Here is a 25,830-nt window from a genome sequence, read left to right on the forward strand (position 1 = left end):
ATTAATATTTGAATATTAAACTGTTCACACATTCAATTCACCTATATAAATTTCAACATGCCTAACGTTTCTATTTAACAAAAAATGCATTTGTATAACGCAATGTTTTTTCATGATGTCAGATTTTTTTCATTTAAAATGATTGCTTTGGCCGAATTGGGGGAAATTGTTGCGCAGTAAAATGTTCCCTCGTTTATTGCAGGGGTTATGTCCCCAAAAATATCCACAGTAACTGCTTTTGTTGATTTATAGTTTGTTTATTTGAAAAATAAATTCAGGCACTTTGATGCTCTTTAGGTTATTGTAACATGTAACTTGTATAAACCTATTAAAATGTTGAAAGTTGATTTATTTTGCTTTGTTCTTTTGTTAATGTTAAACAGGGTACAATTTTAGGTGTACTTATACATTTTTATAGCTAATGATGTAATTTACAGTCACTGTAGCGAGAGGGGGGCGTGAAATATTTCCTCTTTCCTTGGTAAAAACAATGATCCATTCTTGTAAATAAAAAGCCATGGTTGATTTTTGTTAAATAAAATTGGTATTTTTTGACTGGTCTGACTAAAAAGTGAGTAAAATTGCAAGAAAAATGTCGATGTGAACCTGCAACAGAAAAAGAGTTATACAGTAGTCTAAAAATGAAAATCAGCGACAGAGTGAAGCCGCAATAACCGAACCGCGATGTAGTGAGGGAATCCTATATTCGACAGGTGACGTTTGTAGCGCTTGCGTGATTTCAGGGGGGCGCTAGTGCAAGCGAATGGTTGTAAACTACCGCTCAACCACAACGAACAAAAAAAGGAGGCGGGCGGAAGGCGGGGTGACGTGCTCCATGCTCTGTGACGTACTTTGTCACAGAGACTCTGCCGTACGAGGCCCAAATTTATGACGTCAGTTTTTTTTTTCTTGTCGGACACTATTGATCTTAGATATTTGTAAACATTTTTTGAGGCTGGATACAAGCCTAACTGTATCCGGCAATTCGGCGTTTCCATTTTTTTTCGCGAAAAGGGGTTTTAATTAAACCCGCGGAGTAACTTTCTTTCCTCAGTATTTTTGTCGTTGAAGTGTCAAATAGGAATTCTCCGAAGCCCACGCCGTGATCGGGAGCTGTTCGGCGGCCTTTGAAAGGTAAGTTTGAGTTCGCCTCGTCGCGTTCGTTCGCGGTCTGCGCCGCCGTGGTTGTAATGGCGGCTGTTGCTGCGTTGAACTCCTTCTGCGCCTCGCGAATAAGATAAGGTGGAGTTGGCTTAATGGCTCCCCCGTGTCGCTGACGTCTCTTGACGCGGCAATCCGAATGCCAGTAACAGAGTTGCACTCATTCGCTCACCAGAGACTTAAGTTCGTCCGTGCTGTGAAGCGCGGTGGCGGGGCTTGTTTTAAACGCGCCTCACTAAAATGTTCATTTGAGCGCTTCAAAGGATTCAACATCCGCTTTTTTTTTCTTTTTAATGCAACGGACGTTAGCGAGGAAAACTCGACGCCCTCGCGAAACAGACAGCGTTGCGATGCACGAGATTCTTTGCAACGCTTTTCTGCAAACGTTTTCTTTCGGATGAAGTCGTCCACTTTTTTTTTTTGCTTTTGAAATGTTGGCCGCTTCAACTCGAGGGTGTAAGAACGTCACAGAGTCCGGGGCCTGCTACCGATGTCATGTTTCCAAGTTGGACAGCAAATAATCGAGAGTTCCCAAACAGAATGTCAAAAACTCCATTTGACAGCATTAAAAAAAAAACCGCTGATCTTGCTGATGATCCATTTTTTCACCTGAAAAATGGTTCTATTGCCATATCGGGAAAGTGCCAGCTGTTGCTTATATTATTGCATAAATAGAAAGTAAAAAATGCTCATTACACATATTAATAGCAATTCCATTCAAAAGACAAAACCTATATTATATCCATCAGCCATCTTACATTCCGCTTCCAACTTAATATCATTTTAATTTATACAGTGTCATGCTTTGAAGTTGTTAGTGTTTTTAAAACGATTTACAGAGGTTAGGTCTCCCAAACGATCTTTTTTCAAATTCATGTATTATATGTCTACCTCGAGGGGAGTTTTTCACCACTCAAAAGTGGAATGGCCAAAGTTTTTCTTGTACTTGAACCTGCACAAGTACAATGCAACAAAATTTTGCTTTAAAAGGCCCAAAATGCGCAAAGAGATTTTAGATGAGAAAAGAAAAATAACGACGAGTAGGGGAGGAAGAAAATAAATTGTCTGTCCCATCTATCAATAAACATTTAATATGTGTAAAAGGATATTGTGATGCTTTGAATTTTTGTTTTAAATATTTTTACAAGTGTCCTCAACCTTTGAAAATAGACCTAATCCGAACACTCTCAAAGATGTGTGTGTGAGCTATTACATGACAATCTTTTTCCGTTTCACGCTCTTTTTCAAAACAGTCCGACACTACACTTTGGAGTTAAAAAATAAACAAACTAACATGCACACCTCTTTTCTGTTTGAAGTAGCGTCACTGCATGTCTTGTGCTTCTTTTTGGAAAGAATAGCCACTACATTTGAACAAAGTGTCAAAGTAATCAAAAGGCTCCTGAAGGCAAAGGATGTGGATGTTTTGTTTTGGCAGATGTCACTTGGTGGTTCTCCTGTGACCCTCGTCCAGCTGCCAGGGGGCCAGCTCCAGGTTCAAGGAGTGATCCAGTCTCCACAGTCGTCGGTCATTCAGGCCCCACAGACGCAAACTTCACAGGTCAGACTGCAACTACTTTCAAGTAGTGCTGTGCGATGCGGCAAACATTTTATACTCCAATATGACTATAACTACACAGGTCCCAAAATAATTTATTTAAAATGAAAGTGAATGAATGGCACGTTTCTCTTTATTTTCTCCATATAAGTCATTCACTGCCATTGATAGCTGTAGATGCATTTTTACTCGGCTGGCGGTGAATGAGTTAATTCTAGTTGTCATTCTACATCACTGAGTACTGTATATATCGGAGGATAAAAATATGTGCATTGACTAACTGATTTAATCCGCTATTTTGCGTAAGAGCATCTAACTCACTGCCAATGACAGCTATAGACGTCACAAATCTATTTTTACTGAGATACATAGCTACATAAAGGACAGGAAAACATACGAGGTTAACTATGTTAGTTACATGTAACTACAGTTAAAGGACAGGTTTTGTTTCTTTTCATTGCTTTATGGCTTTGTCGCAACTTCATGAGATCTTTGTCCTATTCTTTGCTTTATATGGGATGTAGACAAAATGTATAGTACGTGCTTCGAGTCGCAAGTGTACAAGTGTCTGACTTCAAAAACAAAACCGTGGAATCACGGTTTCCTCTTTTCGGCATCAACTTGTTTTCTGTTTCCATTTTGATCTTTGCTGAACGCCGCACTGTCATCTTTACATGTGAAATTACCCGTTGGCTATATGGTCGGCATTTTTCTATAATGCTATGACTTACTTGTATCGGAATCCCACAGCACTCCTTTCAACTAACTAGACCATTAGTGTTGTAAGGATCCTTTGTGCTGATTACCTGCCACACTTTCACGGTAAAGGGTTCGGATAGTGAGGATTCACAGGATTCGTCAGAAAGTGGAACCACACCCCAAAAGACCCGAGAGCTCCTGGCCAGGCGACCGTCATACAGGTGAGAAAATCAAATGCGCGGCATTCAATTGACTTGGCCTAAGAACCGCTCAATGGTCTGATGCTTTTTTTTTTCTTGTTTGCACATTAGAAAAATCCTAAATGAGCTTTCATCGGAGGGCGTCCCGCACAGCGAAGGGAAGGATAGCTCGACAACCACGGGAGTGACGGGTGTAACCATACCTGCGCCCATCTATCAGACGACCACCGGCCAGTACAGTATGTAACTTTCGAACGACTTGAGCGTGTAAAAGACCTTTCCTGATTTTGATGCAAATGATTGGTGCTCATCCTAGTTACGGTAACTCCCAATGGAACGATCCAGCTGACAAATCCCGGACCTGATGGCATTCAGGAACTTCAGGTTGCCATGGCTAACCCCACTGGTGGCCAGCAGGGCACAACCATCCTTCAGTATGCTCAGACCCCTGATGGCCAACAGATCTTGGTACCAAGTAACCAGGTGGTTGTACAGGGTGAGCGATGATTTCAGTTAGCCGTACTAAATTGAGGTGTAATTGGACATCCATAACTGTAGGTGGCAGTGTCACTCATTGTCAGAGTTTACAGGTAGTATTAGTATTAATGATTTACCCCCAAGTGATATATATATATATATATATATATATATATATATATATATATATATATATATATATATATATATATATATATATATATATATATATATATATATATATAATTTAATTATTTAATCACTTTAAGAGACATTTTCATTAAGTTAACTTATATTAAATTACTAGTCCATAGTGTTTTGTTCTTAGGCGCCAAAATAGTGATAATTTGTTTACCATACAATACAATCGGGTAGTTAATTTTGCACCGTAAGTAGTTTTCACAATCTATCAAAACACATTTTTCCACTTGTTGTCAACTGAAAATGATATCTGTGTTCAAGGCTCAGGCATCGACCAAACCTGGTTCACCTGTTTGTCATGTGACATTCACATGCCAAGCTGTTTTTTGTCATTACCTCAGTCTTTAGCACGTGATGTCATTTTCTGTCATGTACTTCTCAAAATGGTTGAATGGACTAACCCTTTAGCAAAATAAAAAACATGCAGGATTCTGCAACGGACTGACGATAACAAATTTAGCAATATAGTTACTTCATGTTCCAATTCATTTGATCTTAATTTGAAAAATACCGTTTCTGTCACGGCAACAAAAAGCTTTAAATTCTCTTTTTGCAGGACATAGTAAGATGAATAGTTTTGAGTCTCGCACACATACTACATACAAGTACATAGTAAAAATATGACCTCTGTTCTTAAGCCGTCATACTAGTGACGACAGTCATGGTGCTTTTTTTTTCTAAGATGCAGGGGGAGAAGTACAGACGTACCAAATTCGCTCAACACCAACATCGGGTTCCCTACCCCAGGCCTTAGTGATGGCCTCGTCTCTTGGATTGCCTCAGAGCAAAAGTGAGGATCCAACTATGAAGAGGGAAATTAGACTTGCCAAAAACAGGTGATTACATTCGCTCCATTTTACAGCAAAATGACAAAAATATATCTGTTTGCTGCACTTGTTTTTTCTGAACTTACTACTTCCTTCTTGCTCACAGGGAAGCCGCCCGAGAGTGCCGGCGGAAGAAAAAGGAATACGTCAAATGCCTTGAGAATCGGGTGGCCGTGCTGGAGAACCAAAACAAAACTCTGATTGAGGAACTGAAAAGCTTAAAGGAACTTTATTGCGTCAAAACAGGATAAAGCGCCAGAAGCGCAGAGACTTGTGTGTCAGTGGGAACAGCTCTCGACTCTTTGGATGCGACGCCGCCACGTTTCTGGAAATGCTTCAGGTTGAGATCCACCATCTTTTTACTCCGCTCAATAGAATATTGGTATATACATATATCTCAACAAAAAAAAAAAAAATTGGACTTTTTTCCAGCTTTTTTTTTTTAATTACTAACGCTATAACATTTATAGTTGTGTATATTTTTAAAATGGGAGGTTTGAAATGATGAGCTTTTGCTTTTTGACTCTCAATTTCTAAAGGTTTTTCAATTTCTACATGTACTTGTGTTTAAAAGAAATGCTGTTTGGTGTTTAGGTGTACCAACAGCATTTACAGAATTTACTGTATTAGTTCTATGTGAACATGTTTGCTACACAGAAATTTCTCTTAATCAAAATAAGGAAATGTTACAGTTTTCGTTCCTTATTTTTGTGCAATGGGATATAAAGGGTAACTAAAATAGCGTGTGATTTTTTATTGGCTGATGCTATCTTAGACAATCTGGACATTTGCACAGTGTCTGAGTAATATTTTATTTCATTATGGAAAAGGTGGGGCTGTGGAACAGTGTATGAAATGTTGCTGATTATGTAAGTAAATTATCTATATTTTCACTCTGTTTTTTGCTAATCATTTTCAGCATAAGTGAGTAAATTTCCTATCAGGGGCCTTTTCTTTTAATTGTCCACAGGGGCATGTCGAAAGTATCAACAAAAACCAGGTGTTGTATTAAGTAACACGAGCATTTTTGAGGAAAATTTGAGATTTTTGTACCCGCTTAGCTGAGATTTGATATTCACGGTGAGTACAGGTTGCATCAAATACTCAGCAGTTTCTTCATTGATTCTTTGCAGGGAGTCTGAAATTTCATCCTCAGTCACTTGATGGCATAGCCCATAATATGCGGCCGTATGAGTCTAGTCACTGGCGCCTCAAAGTGTTTTAAGCGGAGCTGAGAAAAGCCAGCCGACTCCAGATTCTTCCATGTCGCTCTTGTAATCAGACATCCATCTCCGATATAAACCCACAAAGGTTCGATTGTGTGTTGGAGGAAGAATGTCCAGGTTGAGGGCTTTGACACCACATGTTCCATAAAGTAGAAGGCGCCACCCTGGAAGAAAGTATATGATATACACGGTATTATTTCCGTCATCAGATTTAATTGCACTACAAGTTTTGCGAGATCATACTGGATTCATGTCATTGCCGAGGAAATGTATAGCTTTGCATGTGCAAGACAGTCGGAAATCTTTTTGTTTTGGTTATTTAGTCACGTGGTGGAGATTGCATCAATAACAACTCTTGTTTTTACATGCAATCTGTCATATTACTAGACGCAACCACTATTCGAAAAGATAAGATGTTTTTTTAAATATGTCGAGGGGCAGGGTAGTTACTGGTATTTGTATGATGCCAATCATTTACATTAATATTTTTATAAGCGCTGTTCATTAGAGCAGTAGTTCTAACTCCTAAATACCCACTCAACACTAAGCATTTTGGGATTCAAACAAAAAACAACAAATAGAATACTGTGCCATCCTTGTCATGTTAGTCAAACTTTAAAACTACATTGGTATCTACAAGTACTTCATTCAGCAACTCTCGAAGATAGTCTTACAATTTATTAAGAGCCAAAAATAAAGTATCGCTAATGGATAATGCGTATCCGCAGAAACCTTACAAAATAAGGGCATGGAACATTTGGAAAGTGAGTCCCTTCAATAACAAAAAGCATTACTGCTTCTTGTTCCAATTCATTTAGTCTTAAAGAAATAGGCACCGTCCATTGCATTAGAAAACTTTGCATTTGATTTTCCGAAACACTGCTAAACTCTCCCGTAACCACATTCGGAGCATTTATAGACCGCCAAAATCCGAGGACCACACTCACCGTTTTCAGCACTCGCCGGACTTCCTGAAGAACCAGCTTGACGTCTCTGACAGAACACAGCACCAACGTACACACAACAACGTCCACAGACTCATCTTGCAGCTCCTTCATGTCCTCCGCAAAGGTAACCAGAAAGGCTTCATACGTCAAGTGCTTATTAGCGTCCATGCTCCTCTTCAGGAAAGTCGCAAAGTGCGGGTTGGGATCCGCGCACAGCACAGTGCATCCATACGGATAGAACTGGAAGTTCGCCCCGCTGCCACAGCCGATCTCAAGCAGGCGAAGTGAACCGTCGCTGTTGGCGAAACCGCACACGTTTCGAAAGAGCTCTTTCTTCATGCGGTGCATTTTGTCGTTGTAGGAGAACGTGATGTTGTAGACGAGCAGTGGAAAGAGGCGTTTGTAAGCGGTGCGTAAACCAAGCGCCTCCGCGAGACACAAAGGCAAAGTCAACACTTGGCAAATGAACCTACACACTTTCAGGAGACAGGTCCTCATTTTTGGGATTCGGAGATCCTCGATTTACTTGTGCAAACGGAAGGAAATACTGTACACCTCTCGAGAAGATTACGCATTAACTAATCGTCTCGTCGGATGCCCTTCACGTATTAGCCACACGGTGGCGACATTGTATCAACAAACTTTCGACTGAACTTCACTTTGGGCTTGTCTACGTGTAACCGGCTAATTAAAATTCGCATAGACTCCCCCTCGTCGTCGTTGTTTATTTAAAAAAAAAAAGTCACGTCTATATGAACCCGCATAATGCGGTTTCAAATTCGTGTACAAACATGCCAAGTCGCTAGGCGGCAGTTATGTCACAACTTCTGTCCAATCAGAAATAACTTCCGCCTCAGGTTTTTAAACATTCGATTTTGATGAAAAAAAAAGGCCCGGCCACGAATAGCAAATAGGGCAATTTACTGTCCTTTTGCAAGAACCCTGGCTACATGTAGACAAGGCCTTTATTTATTTTACTAAATACTGCGGTCAAGCCATCCCTCACATGGAAAAGTCGAAGTTTAAGAGAGCCGCGTAAATGTCAATATTTTTGATCAAAATAAAAAAATGTGTGGACATTAGAACTTCGGATTCAAAATGGCTGGTATTATTTCGAAAAACGATTCTCCGCTGTTATCCTAAAATGGAAGTAGTTCTGGGGAACACTACATCACCATTTCAGAATAAAATGCATCTGAAATCTGCCATTTTGTCTACTACTCTGATTTAAAAAATAAACCACTTTTGTTGTCCTTCAACTGGCAACTTAAGTTTTTAGAACTCAAACTGCCCAGGGCTAAGGTAACAACCAATCACAGCTCATCTTGCTTATGTCACATGACCAAAAAACACATAGGCGGTGATTGGACCTGAGCTCTGAGCAATTGTTAAGTCATTTTCATTCGAGATGAAGAGACAAATTGGCCACCCCCAAAGATAGTGAAAAATGGGTGGATTTTGCTGCTTTTTTTCATGTTTAGATTCCACAAAATTAATCTGAATCGTGTGGTTAATGTATACAAAGGTGGTGTTTTTACATCATTATTGTAAAGAAAAATTAAATTCAGCAAATATATTTCAATGCCTTATAATGAGTTGTGTTACTGGATTTCCAGAGCATCGTAATCATTTTATTATAAATAAAATGTGCTCTGAATCAGTTGACTAGAAACATAAAACAAGCAGCAAAATGTGATCACGACTATGGACGGGAAATGGCCTCTAGTGTCAGGTGAGTGGGACACAAATCTATTTTACACCGTAGCCCATGATGTGTGGTTTGTTGAAGAAGATGAGTGGCGCTTTTATATGTCTTAGTTTGAGGTCAGAGAAGCCGGCAGCCTCCAGATGCGTCCATGTTGCCCGGGTGACCTCACATCCATCACTGATGTAGTAGCACACAGGCTTGAGGACGTGCTGGAAGAAATATGTCCACGTCGACGGCTGTGCGGCAACATGCTCGAGAAAAAAGAAGGCTCCGCCCTGCAACGTAAATATCGGTTGGTGTTAAATATTTATTTGGAGGTTGTTTTTTTTTCCTTTTTCATGTTTTGTGCTGGGAAAAAAAAAACTTGCACAGTTTTGAGGTGGACAAACTAAGAACCGTTGAGGGTCAGATTGTGGTCTGACAGGTCTGGAGTTCTGGGTTCAAATCTCAGCTCTAGTCTTTCTGTGTTTATGGTTCTCCCCTTTCTTGCAAAGATTTCCTCTGGGCACTTATGCTTCCTTGCACATTCCCAAAACATGCATGTCAGGTTCACAAGACGTCTTACTGTCCACAGGTATGAAAAGGAGTGAGAATGTTTGTTTGGCTGAAAACCGCAGCCCACCCATGACTATTGTCAGATCTGTACTTACCCGTTTTCTAAAAGTGCATCACGATTAGATTTGCTGTTACTTTCAGAAACCCTCTGGTTATCTTATGTACTCCCTGAAGTGTCTTCAAGTATTCCCAGGGGTACTCATACCCCCTTTTGAAAACTTTGAGAAATCTACAGGAATATTTTGGGATTGTATCTCCAGGTTGACTGGTCCAAAGTGGACTGGCCTCTTGCACTTAAGTAGGGCTAAAGCGATTGTTTTGCAATTTAAAGTGATTTTTTTTTCATGGTTCCGGTCTAGTCACTGTTTTTACATGCACCAAGCAATAAGATGAGTGTGGTGTAGAAGAAGTTAACAGCAGAGCACAATAAGTAGTAGAGAACCAAATGAGCCGCACACACTGAACTCACGTTGTAAAATACAGGAATATAAACTATAACAAGGCATATTATAAGTTTATGATCCTATTGGAGGAGCTGGACTTACAGGCCTGAGAACGCGAAGCACCTCCCTCAAAGTTTGCGGGACGCTGTCCACCGAGCAAAGCACCAAGGTGCACACCACAATGTCCACGCACGCGTCCTCGAATGAGCTCATGTCCTCCGCAGAAGTCTCCATAAACTTCTCATACATGACGTGGGGGTTCTCGTGCATGTTCCTTTGCAGGTACTTCACAAAGTGCACATTGTTGTCCGTGCAGATCACCTAGCGCAAATAGATCAGAATATGTTACTCGAGTTCTGAAGGCTTATTGGCTACCAGTCAGAATACATTTTTAAAATTTTGTTACTATAAATCATGAAATTGTTTAGGTCTTGAATACATTGAAGAAATGCTAATTCTTAGCATTGTAATTAACTTAAAGTAAACACAACTGCAATTAGCTGTTATGGTTATAAATTCTTTTAAAGGGGTCATATCATGGGAGTTCAATGTTTGGGAGATTTTAACAATGGTAAAATATTGATTTCTCACCCTAAACACACAGAAATTGATAAGCGATCAAGATGATGGGTGAATAGATGTTTCATGGCCGGCCTGCATTGAGCAATGTCATGATGGGGATGAGGCAGACGCACAGGGAGAGGTGTGGCTTCGGTAAACCAGACATTTCACTTCCTGGTTAGAAATATCAGCACCATAAAACTCATATTTAAAATAAATAAATAGGTAATGTGCTAAATGTAATTTTTATGCATATATTTCACTGTGGAAAGTTTAAAATATCATGATATTGACCTTTTAAATCCAGGTCAAAAGGGAACGTTTTGCTTCATTTTTGAATGTTTAACATTCTTTTGATTTAAATGCTTTTAAATGTTGAATTTTAATTATGTGATGTACTTTATGCATGAATTGCGCTATAATATAGCACATAAAGCTGCCTTGCCTTGCAACCGGCCGGGTAAAAGTGGAAATTAGAGCCGGTACCGCAGCCGACCTCCAAAATGGTGAGTTGTTTTCCGGGTTGCTTGAACTTCGTCAGACACGCGAACAGCTCCTTCTTCCTCTCATGCATCTTCTTGTTGTACAGCTTAGAGAGACGGTACAAGCAGAAAGGAACGACGCGTTTATACAATTTGTACAAGCCCACGGCGTCCAACAAATGAAAGGGCAGGCACAATACTTTGACAGCTAAAGCACAAATTGTCATCAGAAAAGACATTTCGAGCCAATCGGTGTCAGTCCAGAATTAGTCACCGCTGTCAGAAGATAACTGCACAGTTAAGTCAGATACTGTCAGCAATGTCGCAAATGCCTGTAACATTTCAAAAGAAAATATTAAAACATTAACTACTGATTTCATTGTAGATTTTGGTTTCAATGCCACATTTGTTTAAAACGTAAAATATACTCAGGTGTTTAAATGTAAGATGTAAGCTATGCACTGGAGCAATTGGCAATCTGTTTAAGAAAATATAAAGTTTATTTCAATATACACAACCGGAAGCGGGTTTGAGAACTGAAGAACATAAAGTTTTAGTGCCATATATGACCGCTAGGGGTCAGAAGAGCTTCAATAAACAATGACCCTCCCCTATTGAGGTCAAACTATCTATGTGGTGGCGAATGGGTGACTTAGACAAACGAGTTTGGTTCGTTAGGTGAACACAAACGTAACACAGGTCACTCATATCTCAAATAAGCTTAGCCCATTGAAAAGACTGGCAAGTTTTACAATGGTGTGTGTGTTTATACTGTGAACTAACGGGTGCCAATCCAGGTGTTATGAAAAACATGTGATGTGTGACTTGAACTCAGCTGGGATAGGCACCAGCAAGCCAGGGTAGCAGGCATGGGACACCCTGTCAGCCAATTGCAGGGCACACAAAGACAATCAATCATTCAAATACCCATTAACACCTGAGGACAATTTAGTGCACTGGTGTCAAATTCTAGGCCCAAGGGCCAGATCCGGCCCTCCACATTTTATCTGGCCAGCGAAATGTCGATTCAAATTCAAGTTTCTGGCTAAAATACCAAATTTGCAAGTTGTCTTCAACTTTTAAAAGATTGGAAGGGAAAAAAAAACCAATATTTTTTGGTCTTAATCTCTTTTCTGAACAGTTTTTACCAGCTTCTGATTTCAAAACTAGTTCTAAGTATGACACACACACCTAAAGTGTAATTGATTTTACATACTGACAGAAACTATAACTACAATGTGGCCCGTGATAAATATGAGTTGGACATCCCTGATTTAGTGTGTCCAATACATCTGCCACGCATGTTTTTGGAGTGTGGAGGGAAGCTTATCCCAGCTACCCTTTAGCTCTGTATCAAATAGAAAAAGTATGTTAAAACCAGGAAAAACAGCGCCACCAGGTGGGACTCTCCACTCCTGCTAATGCAGAGTCTTCACTGTAAGGGATTTCTCCTCGCGTTGATCCTGGGAGGTGCAACCATGCCGGTGCCATAACATTTAAATTAAGTCACCGACTTTGCAAAACTCTCTTTGGAGGCGGCTAAAACCAAATACGGCTTTACGTTGACCGTTCCCGATCGTCCAGGATGTTGGCTTTCTAACTTGTATCTTCTGCGTTGCTGCGGTCCGGTCCGTTGTTGAGACTGCAGGCATTTGCCGACACTCCCTAACAATTTGCCCAGAGTCATCAATTATGCAGGGCAGCCGCGCGCACGCCGAGCCAAGATAGCAGCAGCGGCGGCTCGAGCATCAGCAGCAGCAGGCGCAGCAGCAGCAATATGGCGACAGCCGCAGTTGCTTCACACTCTTTTCTACACCTGCATTCCTCCGGACGCCGTGCGGATTCTTGTTAAGGCGCGGAAAAGTAAGTAGTTAAGACGTTTTTGGCGCTTTGTGTCATCGTTCGGTCGCCGCGGGGTTCGCAGTCCTACTTTGGCCACTGACTGCATCCCAATGCGGCAGAGCGCTCCCCTTCTCAGCATCCTTGCTGACTCCCACGGAGGGATGGCGCTGGATCACCCCAAACTATGCTTTGCACTGAAATTGCAATAACGTTGTTAGGGAGAACGAGGGTTTGCTAGCGATCCTGTCTTTTTTTTTCACGGTGATATAGCGAGTCAGCATGTTGTTTGGGGTGTTGGCCTTGCATGTTTGGAAAGACATTAGACTGGTCCACACTACATACGCAGATACAAAGTGTGATCAAACTTCTCCCAGTGAGCCTCTTGTTTCCACTTCAGATGATGCCTTTTCACCCCGTTTGTTATTTTACTTGGATGTACCTCATCACTTCATCTTGCACCATTGTCCCCCCCGAAAGATGCGTCTTTACTTTGGGAGCCCTCGCGTCGACAGTGGCACCCCCTTTTGTTCATTTCCCCCCCTCATGTACTCCACTGGGGTGTGGTAAATAGCCCTGAGGATGATTATTTATAAATGTATGCTCTCTGCGGTGTGGAATGGGTTCTGCTGATTCGGGCTGCTGTTAGTCGTCAGGATATAATCGGTGTCCTATATGAGTTGTGAGGTCCCATAGCAGCAATATACTGGACCACACTGCAGTAGGTCATTTTAGACTTTGGCAGTATGACACTTTGCTGCTACCAAATGCCTCTTAAGGTGAAAAGATGACAATTATCCTGCTCGGGGAGGGGAAGAAATGGCCTAATTTTTCACATCATGTGTGTTCCCATACTAGTGTGTTTAAATCGCCGATGATCAAAATTCAATTTCTGCTCGGCGTATGAATGAAATCGCACCCGTATGAGTGTGTATGGGAGGTTGTTTGAGGCCTGTATTATTTGGCAGCCGGTCTCATCAGTGATGCTGGACACGGGCCTGTTAGACTTAAGTAAAATACGGCAGTGCAATACTTGAAGAAGTGCTGTGGGGGGAAAATAAATTGATTGAAATGGACTACGCAGTGCTTGGGTCCCTCAGGTTATTATCTAATTGTTTACTAATGATGAAATGATGTGGAAAGTATTGTAACTGTTGATTGACTTTTTTCAAACAATCAGTGGAACCTCTCAGGTCAAACTCAATCCGTTCCGGAAACCTAGCCATTAATCGTTCTGCCAATTAATAATTTTGTTATATGTCTGGAACTAAAGGTTGATTAATCGTGACTTGAAAGGGAAGTGAAGTAAAAAAAATATATTTCTAGAATAATCTATGTCCTCCCCTCGTCTGAACATGGCATTCTGATTAATATAGCATTTGTGGAATATTAATTAATCATCAAAATCCACCCATTTTTCCCGTCTCAGGGGTCTGCCTTTTTTATTTGTTCTGCCACTTGCTTTTGAGGAAAAAGTCATCAGCCCTCTGAATTTGGTCATATGATATTCATACTTTTAGCCACGATTGGAAGTCGTCTCAGCCCTAAGCAACTGATATCATTTCCAATCCACAGCAAGTAACAAAGTGGCCGAAATGGATAAACGTGAGTGGAGTATTCTCCTAACTTTCCCCCTTAACGATAAGGTGAGAAGCTCGGTCATCTGGGAGGGGCTCAGTGTCAAGTCGCTGCTCCTCCGCGTTGAGAGGAGCCCGTGGAGGTGGTTTGGGCATCTGGTTTGGATGCCTCCCAGAGGAGCTGGACGAAGTGGCTTGGTAGAGTGAAGTCTGGACTTCCCCGCAGCCCGATTCCAGATAAAGTGGTAGCTAATAGATGGATGAGCACATTTTGTAAAGAACATTTTTTGACTTGATTTCCCCCGTTCTAAAGAAAAAGAGGCCAAGTGTGGTGCAGTATGGCCGACATTGAAATCACGTCCATAAACTGATCACACACACTTGTATAAATAAAAGTTGTGCATGGCTTGCGGAGGTCTGATATTGACATCATAAAAGATGACATGGCAACTTAGAATTGTTGGTCTCAAATTTTTCAGCTCTAGTTGGTCCAATTTGAAATTTACAGGTTTTGCGTGTTCAAGAAGATCCAAAACATGTATCATATTTTTTTTTTTAAAGTGTCCATCACACAGGCCATGTTCTTAGTCTTTTCATATGAATTAACTTTTCTAATTCTTGTTATGTCATATTCAACTTTAAAGCTGTTGAATAAAATATTCCTCCATGGATGAAATTGATAGAGGTTAGGAAAGCAAATGTTAAGACCACATCTTGAGTTCAGTTTGCCCTTCACTGCTTGCTTTTTGGTGGCAGCGGCAGCAAGAAACGACTGCAGGTGACAGATCAGCATTTTATATTCTAGCCTGTGTGTGTTCCTCTCACTCATCAAAGTGACTGTGACGCCTCTTCCTCTTTTGGAACAAATCGGACCAACTCCAATCAGATGTTATGTGATTAGTTGAACGGAGGGAGAGGAATGAAGCGGCTTTATGTCAAATGTTGGAATGCAGACTGGTGTGTGTGTGTGTGTGTGTGCGTGTGCCTGTATGTGTGTCGGGACAAAGGACACAGCGGCTCGCTGAACATGGACGAGCTTTTGGGAGACAAACGAGACTCAGCGTTTTTTGTTTTCCTCGTCGTCTCCGAGCCACGTGACTCATTTTGTTTGAAGTAGATTTTTTACTGATGATTCATTTTGAAGTTGTCTGTCTGCCCAGGTTGCATTGAGTAAAAGGCAGAGGTCAAATTGCGTTGTGATGTTTTGTCCCGCGCACACCGAATCAACAGTTACTGCTTGCTTGCCATATAACGGGCGGAACCCCAACCCATTAAAATCAGGATGCTTTTGCTGAGAAACACTGCATAATCCACCAAATAAAAATTCCAATTTGACCATACTGCAACAGTAAATGTGGTGTGCTTGTCTAAAACACCTTAAATAATCCATCATATTTACTTTTTGGGAACAATCCTATGGAATGGTTTTCATTTTCAATTTAAAATCACTTAGTTTAACCTCCAGGTTAAAGTGTAGTATGAAACAAATAAATAGATAACTTAAAGTACATCAAAGTCCCTGATATATACATATCCAGAAAAAAGATCTAAATATTTAAGATAATGTGCTGTTTTTTGTTGTTGTTAAAGTATATAACTTCTGCACAGAGTTTTACAATTAGAGTGCCACTGCGTTGGTGCTGCGAATGTTTAATTCCACTTGACAGACAAAAGCAAAGCCTGCTCCCTGCACAGTACAATTTTAGAAGGTCTTGTTTAAATATAAGGCTCATTAGCAAAACATGTACAAACACTTCCTCCCTGATGCCATAATGCTATGACGCATTTGAGTCAAGTGGAACAATTCTGATTCAGCATATTTTTCCAATGGTCGATTCGCTACTCGGGTTAGCACCGATGCGTTCCATGCTCTTATACAGGGCTGCTCACGAGCTACCAGTGCTTTTTTTTTTTTTCCATATCTCATAATGTCACGTAATTTACCAGTATGATGCATTGAGCCCCACAGTCCTGTACAGTTACACAGTGTGCATGCACAGCTGTCCATACTCCAGCGCCCCGCTTGAAATCACCTTGAAAGTAGATCAATGGGTGGAAGGATACTTGGAGGTTGTGCCGAGGTTGGGTTACTTGAAGCGCAGTTCATTCGTCTTCTCTGTGGTTTTCGTTAGGAGTGCTGGACCGCTGTACCAATCTGCTCGTGGAACTCTTTGTTGCTGATTAAATTTCACGTCTGTAACGTTGCATTTGTTCAGTGAAAATAAACAGTGGATGAAGATTGAGGAAAATGTGCTTAACCTTGCCTCCATGCCAAAAAGAAAACCTAAATCATCTATGCAAATTCTTGTCTTTGTAATAAACGATTCTGTCTTTCAGAGCTGGATGTCTGCTATGGAAAACAAATAAAGAAGAAATAGCTGCAGGATGAAAACATGGCCGCACCCATTCTTGCACCCCCAGGACCTGACAGCTTCAAAAAGTTTACCCCGGAGTCGCTCGCTAACATCGAGAAACGCATCAATGAAGAGAAGAACAAGAAACCAGCCAAGCCCAGGTCGGACAGCAGTCACCGCGACACGTCAGACGAGAACGAGCCCCAGCCCAACAGGGACTTGGAGGCTGGCAAGAGCCTGCCACTCATCTATGGCGATATTCCAAATGGCATGGTGGCCACACCGCTAGAGGATTTGGACCCCTACTATGTCAACCAGAAAGTTAGTCACGCACACGCGCTCACACCATGCGACATTCAACAAATGCTACTTTTGCAATGTGTTTTTTTGTGTCCCTCCACTGCAGAATTGAAATTTCAAATCAGACTTTTGGCATTACTAAGCATTTACTGACCTTACAAGATTTGTATAAGTTTAAGACTCTTAAACTGTCATAGAAGCTTCAAAGACACTTGGCGTTCCCGCCACCTTGAGGCAACATTAAATGAAAAGATGAAGAAGAACCGTTTTGATTGGGTTGCCCACTCTCACAGCAGCACATCGCTCCTTCTTTGAAAATACCAATACAGGGTCTAACCTGCCTCTGTGCAATTACACCGCACGTAGGATTTACGTCATTCACGAAACCAGAGCCCGCAGTCTTAACTTTAAGCCACGTGCAGTGTTTTGTCCAATCCTTTGATCTTTACATCAAAGGCATTTTACATCAAAGGGGAAAGCAGTGAAACAAGGACGCCAGGAAGCTGAATTTTCACCCAGATGGTGACACTAAGTTATCACGCTTCCGGGAGTATGCCATCCCTTGGCGGCCAGAATGATGTGGAAGAATTAGTCCACAGAATGGACACAATTCTGCACAATGTGAATAAGGAATGGTGAGGTCGATTAATACTTATCAGTATTAAATATGGTATAGTGTCGTTGAACAACAACAACAAATCTTCCACTCTCCATTTGGGATGGATCAGTCGAAACTGTTTGGAAAAAGAGAGCACTTTGAAAAACAACTGCTAGCTAATTAGTAAATGTGTCAGTCCTGTCACATCCAATAAAGTCAATGTGATCAGCAGGTAAACTTGATTTGATTTTGATTCATATCATTCTTCATTGTAATAGTGAATCAGCACACCACAACTATAGAATAGAACAGAATAGAATAAAAACCATATCTAAAACCTGCCATTGAATAGCTAGTATACAACAATTTGGTGCATATTAAATAAATATGAACAGTAAATAGAATAAATATTGTATGGTAAAAAAAAACATAGTTTATGAAGCATTTGTTATTTTCAGTGTGTTCTTTTTTTGTTCTAATTCAGCTATTAGCTTATATGGCCTCTTTCTAAGTGCAACAATTTGGTTACCCACAAGTTTCATTTAAACGATATCTGTCAAAAAAAATTATTTTAAACAACCCTCTGAATATTACATTGAAATCTGACTTGTGGAAAATCATTTGCGTTTTTTTGTTTTGATAAGAGCGTGAATCTAACAATAGTTGAAAAAAATATATGATCGATTGACTTACTAGAGTTGTGCTATACGAGTGATTTTGTTTTTGACTGATATCAAGTAAATACTGGTGCCAGTATAGCCATGGTGGTTCAGTTATTGTGACTTCACTCTATCACGGAGTTTTATTTATGTTCACATTGTTTTTTTTCTGGCAATTTTTCTTCCTTTCAAAGATTACCGCTCAATCATTTTTTTCAAGTGAAAAAATTAACTCATCCTGGATTTTCATTTATGACCATACTGTATCGATAAAAGTTTTACCATGTTATTTTTCTTGATAATTTACTGTTGGACCAGACAAAAAAATAGATATTATGTATTTAAATTTTACCAAAAGAAACGCACAAAAGACAATGAAAAAACAAACAGATTTTAGAGGTTATCACTTAACCACTTAACAAGTCCAACACAAACGTCAGGTCTGGTTAAACTAATGGAGCAAACGTTTGTATAAGTTGAGAAAGTCACAGCTCCTTTTTGCTTTTGCTTTTTGTGTTAGTGAGTCAGAATAAGATGGAAGAGGACAGGAAGTGGAAAGGTCATGACAAAGGCATGTACTGTACAGTCCCCGTATTTGTGCTGATGAGCCACAAGAAGAGCTCGTCTTTGCGTATTGCCTTTTGCTTTAACCTCCACCAAGCACACATGTGAGAGCTTTTGTTTTCATTAGCGCTTGCTGGTGAGATTTAGATTTTGTTATCTTTATAGCACAGATGCAAAATCATATTTGAACATTTTCAGAAAAGAGGAAATGTGAAACAAATGCATTGTTTGTTTCTTTTTACCGATAATGTAACATAAAAGATAGATGCGGCACAAAGAAGTTTCTGACCTGGTTTTATGGGCGGGATTTCAAAATATGATATCTAATATTTCTCTATTTTTGTAGATGCTGCTGACTTTTTCACACATATGTGGGCGGTGACTTGAACAGCAGCTCAATCTTGTTTGCGTTCAAGACCTGCTGCGGAGGAATAATATGACTTTAACTGCTTACTAAAGTGGTTTGCCTTCCAAAATTTTACCTCGAACTGCTCTGCCTCCAAAAAACCATTTACTTTAATTTACTAAATGGAATACTTGCACATGCACAAAAATAAAAAATGTAGACCTAGAACTAGATAAAGCACATTAACATGACTATGTGACTAAGTTTGTAACATTTTGCAACTGTTTTATTATTTTGTTTAATTTTCATCCGTCCGTTATCTTGAGGGCACTTAATTTATAAAATACCTATTGATCAGAATGGTGATCAGAAATGGGGCGCAATCATATCATCTAATTGGAATTGGAGAGATAAAAGAATTTGGGTTGGGAATTTTTTCTTCTTTGTTTTTTTTAAGACAAGTAAAGTACACAGCTCTTTGCCAAAAGATTAAAAAAAGATCTATACTCTATGCAACATATCCAGAAAAAGGAAATGTAAAAGGAAATGTAAATTGGATAAGGACATCCCTACTTATTAAGGAGGCTCGAGACCACTTTTTTTCAGAGCGATACCAGTATGAGTACTCAACTCTTGAGTAGTTACCACGACTATGAGTTATTTTGCTGCGTCAAATTTCCCCACAAAAACACACAGACTATTTAAAAGAAAGACATACTTTTCCAATATAAACATTTCCTTAACAAGTAATGAAATTAATGGCAAATTTCTATACCTCAAATTTTGTAATTTGGCCAGGTGATCTGTCAGTCAGCTCAAGGGGCTCTCCTACAAGATACGTGATTGGCTGCCGGTGTGGGAATCAACCAATGAGGGCAGGAGTTGTAACCTACTCCTGCTCAGAAGTTGAAATCCACTCCTCATTGGTGCCCGTGTCTTGTTGGAGTGCACTTTCAGCTGACTGACAGATTGTCTGGCCATTCAGGTGAGAACAGTAATACTTTAAAAAAAAAAAAAAAAAAAAAATTAAATAAGCTTTAGTAAGTTCTCTCAGTCAATCACACATGGGCACTGCAAGGGATCGAGAAAGAGGGAAGCTTTGGGATCCTCTTACCTTTTGTAATAAATTGGAATTTCAAGCGTGAACTCCGCTTTTTAATCACGTTTGGTCAGCTACTTGCTTGACTCTACTCGTAGGGCAACTGCGGCTCACCGTGATCCCGACTACATACAGCCAAGACGTGGAAAGAGAAGGCATAACTATATGGTTACTGTATAAGGTTCAAAAAATCAAGATTTAAGAAACTATGTTTACTGCAGTAATATGTGTCTTAATTATGTAAAGTATAAACACTTCTCCCATTTAAATAAACTCAGGTGCCCACATACATATGCATGGATCCTCTTCATGCAATTAATACAATCACTTGAATTGAAAAAGTGCCTTCTGCCGCACGTATGTTGCACCCCCTTCCTGTTTTCACACTTGACTGTCAATCGTCCTATCACATAGCATCACCAGTATGTCAGTGTGTGTGTGTCACGGTCAGATGCAGGAAACCTGATCACAGCACTTGTGCATCACAGAGAGAGGAAGACGGAGCATTGGCGAGCAGGAGAAATGCAGCGTTGCACTTCTTGTTTTCCCCTGCGATGCTTTGTAGACTGCCTGGGCTTTTCAAACGCCTCATGTGATTAGGCCAAGCCAAGGGCTGCGATGGGATGGATGCGGCACCATGTTTTTACTCATGTGCACGTTAGAGTAAGATTTGGTGTCCCCACACAGTTTTTGTCACACTATGTTTTTTTCTTGGCGCATTACTTATAATACGTGACAAAAGTCTTTTCCTCTTACTCATTTGCGCCACCTCTTCCCCTCTGTTATTTTTTTTTTCAGGGTGTAGTAAATTAGAGCAGGGGCCAGGCTTTAGTGCTCTGTCTGAGTCCTCAGTCTCTGATGACACAGCATCCTGCTGCACTGAGTAAGGGCGGGATGGGGTGCTCTGTGCATTTGTGTGTGTGTGTGTGGGACTGTGACTGCGTGCTAGGTGCTTGCTACAGAGAAGGAGGGTGGGGTTTTGCATCACATCGCACAGGTAAAGGGGTCTTTTGGATCATTTGCAGGCATGGTGTACCCATTTGCACCCATCTCTGTGTTTAAAGCATTCTTGGCCCACCGTGTTAAAATTTTTGCCGTGAGCAATATTGATTTAGGAACCACTGTCAGCTACTCATGACAGCATGGGCTCCAGTCCAGCAAATGTCCATGTTTTCCAATACATAATTTTATAATTCTGCAAAGAGGCCTCGTGTGTAAGTTATTTGCACTGTGTTACTCTTTGTCAAGGTCATTTGATGCTGCAAGTTGCGACGAGATAAACGCACACACGAACAAAATGCTCATTTTTCATCATGTCAGAAGATACCCATTGATATATAACTGTTAATCGGTCAAGTCATTAGAAAAGCTTCTGGCAACAGGCTATTCATCCTTCTGTCCTTCCTTCCTTTCATCCTTCCTTCCTTTCCTGGGTCTTTCATCCTTCTTTCCCTCCTTTCTTCATTCCTTATTTCCTTTCTTGGTTCTTTCATCCTTCCCTTTCCCTCTTTCCTTGCTTTCATCATCAACATCACCATCATCACCACCATCCCTCTCTCCCTCCCACCATCCATCCATCCATCCATCCATCCATCCATCCATCCATCCATCCATCCATCCATCCATCCATCCATCCATCCATCCATCCATTCATCCAGCATTCCATCACCTAATTGTCATAGTGCAACTTTACTATATAATAAAAGCTACATACAGAACTTAGTTTGACAGATTTGCAGCAAATAAGGCTGGTAATGATTGTCCTTCTGGAATGTCTTTGTTGAGGGGGCTTTCTTCAAATGAGATGAGTGCAGAATTAATCACTTATGGACACTTAGTGCAAAATATTAGTCACAAAGTCACTGTGTACAGTATAGCAAGATGGGGGACAAGGCAACCTTGATTTTTTTTTTTTTTTATTGTGTTAAAAGTGTTTATGTAGCTTCAGCTATTTACTGGAATAAATAAGGGTTGTTTAAGAAGACCCAGGAAGCAAATCCAGGCATAACAATCCATGTTTGAAAATAATTTCTGAAAATTTGCAAAGAAGAAAGAAGTATGTACTACATTTGTATTCAATAACATGAAGAATATTTCACTCTGTTCAGTTTTTTGGGGCATGGCTAAAACAGTGACTGAGATGCATTTTAGCCTAAGGCAAGCGTCAAACTTCACATCAGTGGTCGACGACATTTGTATTAATATCTAATGTGGATTATGAATACCACAATATACCAGTTTTTTTTTTTCCAATCTATCTCTTGCTTTAGTGTCTTGCTTTGGTGTCAATTGAAAATGATATCACAGTTGCCCCAAAGTCAGATAACAACCAATCCCTGCTCTGCTTTTGAACATCACATGACTGAACTCAGAAAACACATGATCCACGATTGGTTGTTACCTGAACCCTCAGCAACTGTGATGTCATTTTCAGTGGACAGACAGTGACAAAATGGCCGCCCCCTGAGATGGATAAAAAAAAAAAAACTGTTAAAATTTACTGCGGAATTCATATTCTTCAAATTTATTCATTCAGAATGCTTTGTTTGGATGAAAATAATAAAATAAATTTGGGGGTTGACCTCCGCTTCAATTACCTCATTTATACTACTTGTCCATTCTTTTAATCTTTTAGTTTTGGCACAGTTTTTAACCACACTCTCCGATTAGTAAACATCGATCGAGTACGTTTGAGCATTTGTTTATGTCCTCGATCGACTGTTGACAGCGTTTGTTTGTTGGTTAGCAGGCTTGCTGTTTGACTCATTGAATTAATGTTTACGCCCACTCTTAAATATAATTAGCCATAATGATACCTGGGCTGATTAATGAATGCCCACTTATTAGTTTTTTAGTAATCAATTGAATGGATTTTGAAAATGATGGAAAGTGGTTAAGTGTCAATCACTCATTCCCTTCTCGCAAATGACTGTACAATCGTTGCGATTTATTAGCCGTTAATTATGTCAATGCTCTCACATAAACACAACATATGTTAATCAACAGTATATAAAAGTATTAAAAACTATTTTAAAATCAGTAAACTTTGAAAATACATGTATTTATCAAAATAATGCAAACAATGGAATTTATGTCCATTTAATATGTTGCTTTACTTTGTTGTATGTGTGACACTAGTGACTGGTGAGTCATTCAAATGCCTTTCTATGACTTAAAACAATTGCGCATTCCTCATTGTTCAAAAAACAGTTTAGGGAAGCCCAAAATGCTAACCATTCGTTCATGTATGGCATTACTCTTAATTCCATTTCTTGTCACCTGGCTCATTCTCAAATAGCTCATTATTCATATCTCCATCCTAGCACAGACTGTTTGGTTTGCCAGCAAGACTCTTTCCCTGACCCCCGGTCACACTCACATGAATTTACAGTGGATCATGGGCATTCATCTTGTGTTGATCGTGTGGAGTTGTGCCTAAACTGAAGAAGTGAGTCTTAAAACTTAGTTCAGAGGAGCTGGGACATTATCTATTCGGCAGTTCACTTGAAATTGAAACTCCATATTTGGTATTTTAGCTGCGTATTATTATTATTATTATTATTATTATTGTTGTTGTTGTTGTTATTATTATTAGTTACTTTTCTACAGTACCGTGTATCAGAAGATGTAATGTATTTGCCTGCTTTTATTGTCCGTGTATGAGGAATGTAGCTATTCAATTATGTTAGTATTCTATGTTGTATTAAAGTTTACTACTGAAGTGATATTTTTTGAACAATTTTATTGTTGGTGCTTTTAGGAGGTATAGAACATATTATTAGCATTTCACTTTTAGATATAACAGTTACATGGCAAACAATGTGCAGTGAAACAGAAAAAGGCTTCAACCTATTTAATTCACGTTTATTGTTGAACTAAGAATAATACTATGAGAATTACACATAGCGCATTTAAGATGTCCCAACAACTCTCAAAAATAATATGATATCCATCCATCCATCCATCCATTTTCTAGAGGCGCTTATCCTCACAGGGGTCGCAGGCTTGCTGGTGCCTACCCCAGCAGTCTTCGGGCAGTAGGTGTGGGACACCCTAAACTGGTTGCCAATCATAGGGCAATGATTCACACACCCAATCACACCTAAGGACAAATTACAATACATCTGCCATGCATGTTTTTTGGAGTGTGGGAAGAAGCCAGAGTGCCCAGAGAGAACCCATGCTGGCTTGGGAAGAACATGCAAACGCCACACAGGAAATCCGGATAGGGTGGCGTCGGGGGGTCTTGACGCAGCCTATCTATCTATCTATCTATCTATCTATCTATCTATCTATCTATCTATCTATCTATCTATCTATCTATCTATCTATCTATCTATCTATCTATCTATCTATCTATCTATCTATCTATCTATCTATCTATCTATCTATCTATCTATCTATCTATCTATCTATCTATCTATCTATCTATCTATCTAGCTATCTATCTATCTATCTATCTCTCTATCTCTATCTACACACACACACACACATACGGTCAATTCCTCGTGTATCTCAAGGCACTCTTTTGAATCACCGTATGATAATGGTCATATGTTTTATCCTGCCATGTCATATCTCAGCCAAAAACATTCACACAGAGTCACATGTAGACTCGCAGTCCAGTGCCCAGCTCCACTTGGCCCAGTGCCGTTTATGGGTGGGGAGTGGTTGCTGAGAGCATGGAGTCAGCAGATCTGCCACTGATCAATGACAGCATTTGCAGTTCTCTTCCAGTAAAAGCTTTAAACCTGGGCTGAAGAGCCTCATTTGGCAAGCGGCGAGTGGAGCTTCACATGCATCTGTTTGTTGCCTCCGTCGTGGTGAAAGAAAGCACTGCAGAACTGATGCAAGCGGCACCTCTGCGCTGTGTTTGTGCCGCGTCCTTTGTAAAGGGGAGGGCCATTACATCACGCGGTTTTTTTTTTTTTTTTTCCCCTCACAGCAGCACTAGGTAGAAGACAATGTGTAAAGCCGGAATATGAGCGGGGGAGTGGGGAGGTGTTATGAAAAATCTCCATCATAATTTGTCAATAGACTATAGGGTCTTGTCCATCATGGATTTTGAGAAGCAACGGTGTACTTGTAGAGGGAACACAATGCAGCAAGACGCCCGTGACTCAGACATCATCTAAGCAGCCAGGCAGCCAATCATTCTTACAAAACAACAACAACAAAAAATGCTGAGCCCAAATACTGTAATGTGGACCATACCATTTCTCTTTTTCTCTCTCCCTCTTTCTGCAGACGTTCATAGTGCTAAACAAGGGGAAAACAATCTTCCGTTTTAGTGCCACGCCCTCCCTGTACATCATCAGCCCTTTTAATATTTTCCGGCGAATAGCAATTAAGATTTTGATACATTCATATCCTTTCAATTGCAGGATTTGCTCCTTGCTTTCAATGCTCACTTTGCCCTGCATGTAGTATGTGTGACTCTAACGAGTGT

The 25,830-nt window shown here is 40.2% G+C and overlaps 4 protein-coding genes across 6 annotated transcripts in view; 2 read left to right on the plus strand and 2 right to left on the minus strand.

The window, feature by feature from the left end:
* The first annotated feature begins 821 nt into the window (after nucleotides 1-821).
* Nucleotides 822-6,016, plus strand: atf1 (activating transcription factor 1). 2 transcript variants are annotated; one of them, XM_088423690.1, is made up of 7 exons: nucleotides 822-1,134; nucleotides 2,600-2,722; nucleotides 3,548-3,639; nucleotides 3,730-3,857; nucleotides 3,935-4,114; nucleotides 4,979-5,132; nucleotides 5,230-6,016. In XM_088423690.1, the coding sequence occupies exons 2-7, from the start codon at nucleotides 2,600-2,602 to the stop codon at nucleotides 5,372-5,374; spliced, it is 822 nt and encodes a 273-aa protein (XP_088279816.1). In that variant the 5' UTR covers nucleotides 822-1,134; the 3' UTR covers nucleotides 5,375-6,016. The 2 variants fall into 2 exon arrangements, with proteins under 2 accessions (XP_088279816.1, XP_088279818.1); XM_088423692.1 differs by having other exon boundaries at nucleotides 825-1,134; nucleotides 4,985-5,132.
* On the minus strand, nucleotides 5,325-7,794 carry LOC148418932 (thiol S-methyltransferase TMT1A-like). The gene is made up of 2 exons (XM_088423693.1): nucleotides 7,297-7,794; nucleotides 5,325-6,513 (listed from the first exon to the last, which is right to left on the minus strand). Exons 1-2 carry the CDS (start codon nucleotides 7,792-7,794, stop codon nucleotides 6,280-6,282), a joined length of 732 nt encoding a protein of 243 aa, XP_088279819.1. The 3' UTR covers nucleotides 5,325-6,279.
* LOC148418933 (thiol S-methyltransferase TMT1A-like) lies at nucleotides 7,788-11,325 on the minus strand. 2 transcript variants are annotated; one of them, XM_088423695.1, is made up of 3 exons: nucleotides 11,060-11,325; nucleotides 10,105-10,323; nucleotides 7,788-9,279 (listed from the first exon to the last, which is right to left on the minus strand). In XM_088423695.1, the coding sequence occupies exons 1-3, from the start codon at nucleotides 11,282-11,284 to the stop codon at nucleotides 9,046-9,048; spliced, it is 678 nt and encodes a 225-aa protein (XP_088279821.1). In that variant the 5' UTR covers nucleotides 11,285-11,325; the 3' UTR covers nucleotides 7,788-9,045. The 2 variants fall into 2 exon arrangements, with proteins under 2 accessions (XP_088279821.1, XP_088279820.1); XM_088423694.1 differs by having other exon boundaries at nucleotides 11,009-11,325.
* A 1,436-nt stretch (nucleotides 11,326-12,761) lies between these two features.
* Nucleotides 12,762-25,830, plus strand: part of scn8ab (sodium channel, voltage gated, type VIII, alpha subunit b) — a 41,096-nt gene continuing 28,027 nt past the window's right edge. Inside the window, exons 1-3 of the mRNA XM_088424457.1 lie at nucleotides 12,762-12,908; nucleotides 16,799-17,136; nucleotides 25,629-25,747. Of these exons, the coding sequence (XP_088280583.1) occupies nucleotides 16,855-17,136; nucleotides 25,629-25,747 (401 nt within the window). The 5' untranslated portion in view covers nucleotides 12,762-12,908; nucleotides 16,799-16,854. The remainder of the gene's footprint in view (nucleotides 12,909-16,798; nucleotides 17,137-25,628; nucleotides 25,748-25,830) is intronic.

This window comes from Hippichthys cyanospilos, chromosome 9, assembly GCF_059441005.1.
Source record: "Hippichthys cyanospilos isolate Australia breed blue-spotted pipefish chromosome 9, RoL_Hcya_1.0, whole genome shotgun sequence".
Lineage (NCBI taxonomy): Eukaryota > Metazoa > Chordata > Actinopteri > Syngnathiformes > Syngnathidae > Hippichthys > Hippichthys cyanospilos.

Coding starts and splice junctions, on each gene's coding strand:
- LOC148418933 (XM_088423694.1), bottom strand. CDS start 11,284: ATGTCTTTTCTGATGACAATTTGTGCTTTAGCTGTCAAAGTATTGTGC. Junction 10,324..11,008: donor TTTACCCGGCCGGTTGCAAG/GCAAGGCAGCTT, acceptor TATTTGCGCTAG/GTGATCTGCACGGACAACAA. Junction 9,280..10,104: donor TGCTTCGCGTTCTCAGGCCT/GTAAGTCCAGCT, acceptor TTTACGTTGCAG/GGCGGAGCCTTCTTTTTTCT.
- LOC148418932 (XM_088423693.1), bottom strand. CDS start 7,794: ATGAGGACCTGTCTCCTGAAAGTGTGTAGGTTCATTTGCCAAGTGTTG. Junction 6,514..7,296: donor TCCGGCGAGTGCTGAAAACG/GTGAGTGTGGTC, acceptor ACTTTCTTCCAG/GGTGGCGCCTTCTACTTTAT.
- atf1 (XM_088423690.1), top strand. CDS start 2,600: ATGTCACTTGGTGGTTCTCCTGTGACCCTCGTCCAGCTGCCAGGGGGC. Junction 2,723..3,547: donor CACAGACGCAAACTTCACAG/GTCAGACTGCAA, acceptor TTCACGGTAAAG/GGTTCGGATAGTGAGGATTC. Junction 4,115..4,978: donor TAACCAGGTGGTTGTACAGG/GTGAGCGATGAT, acceptor TTTTTTTCTAAG/ATGCAGGGGGAGAAGTACAG.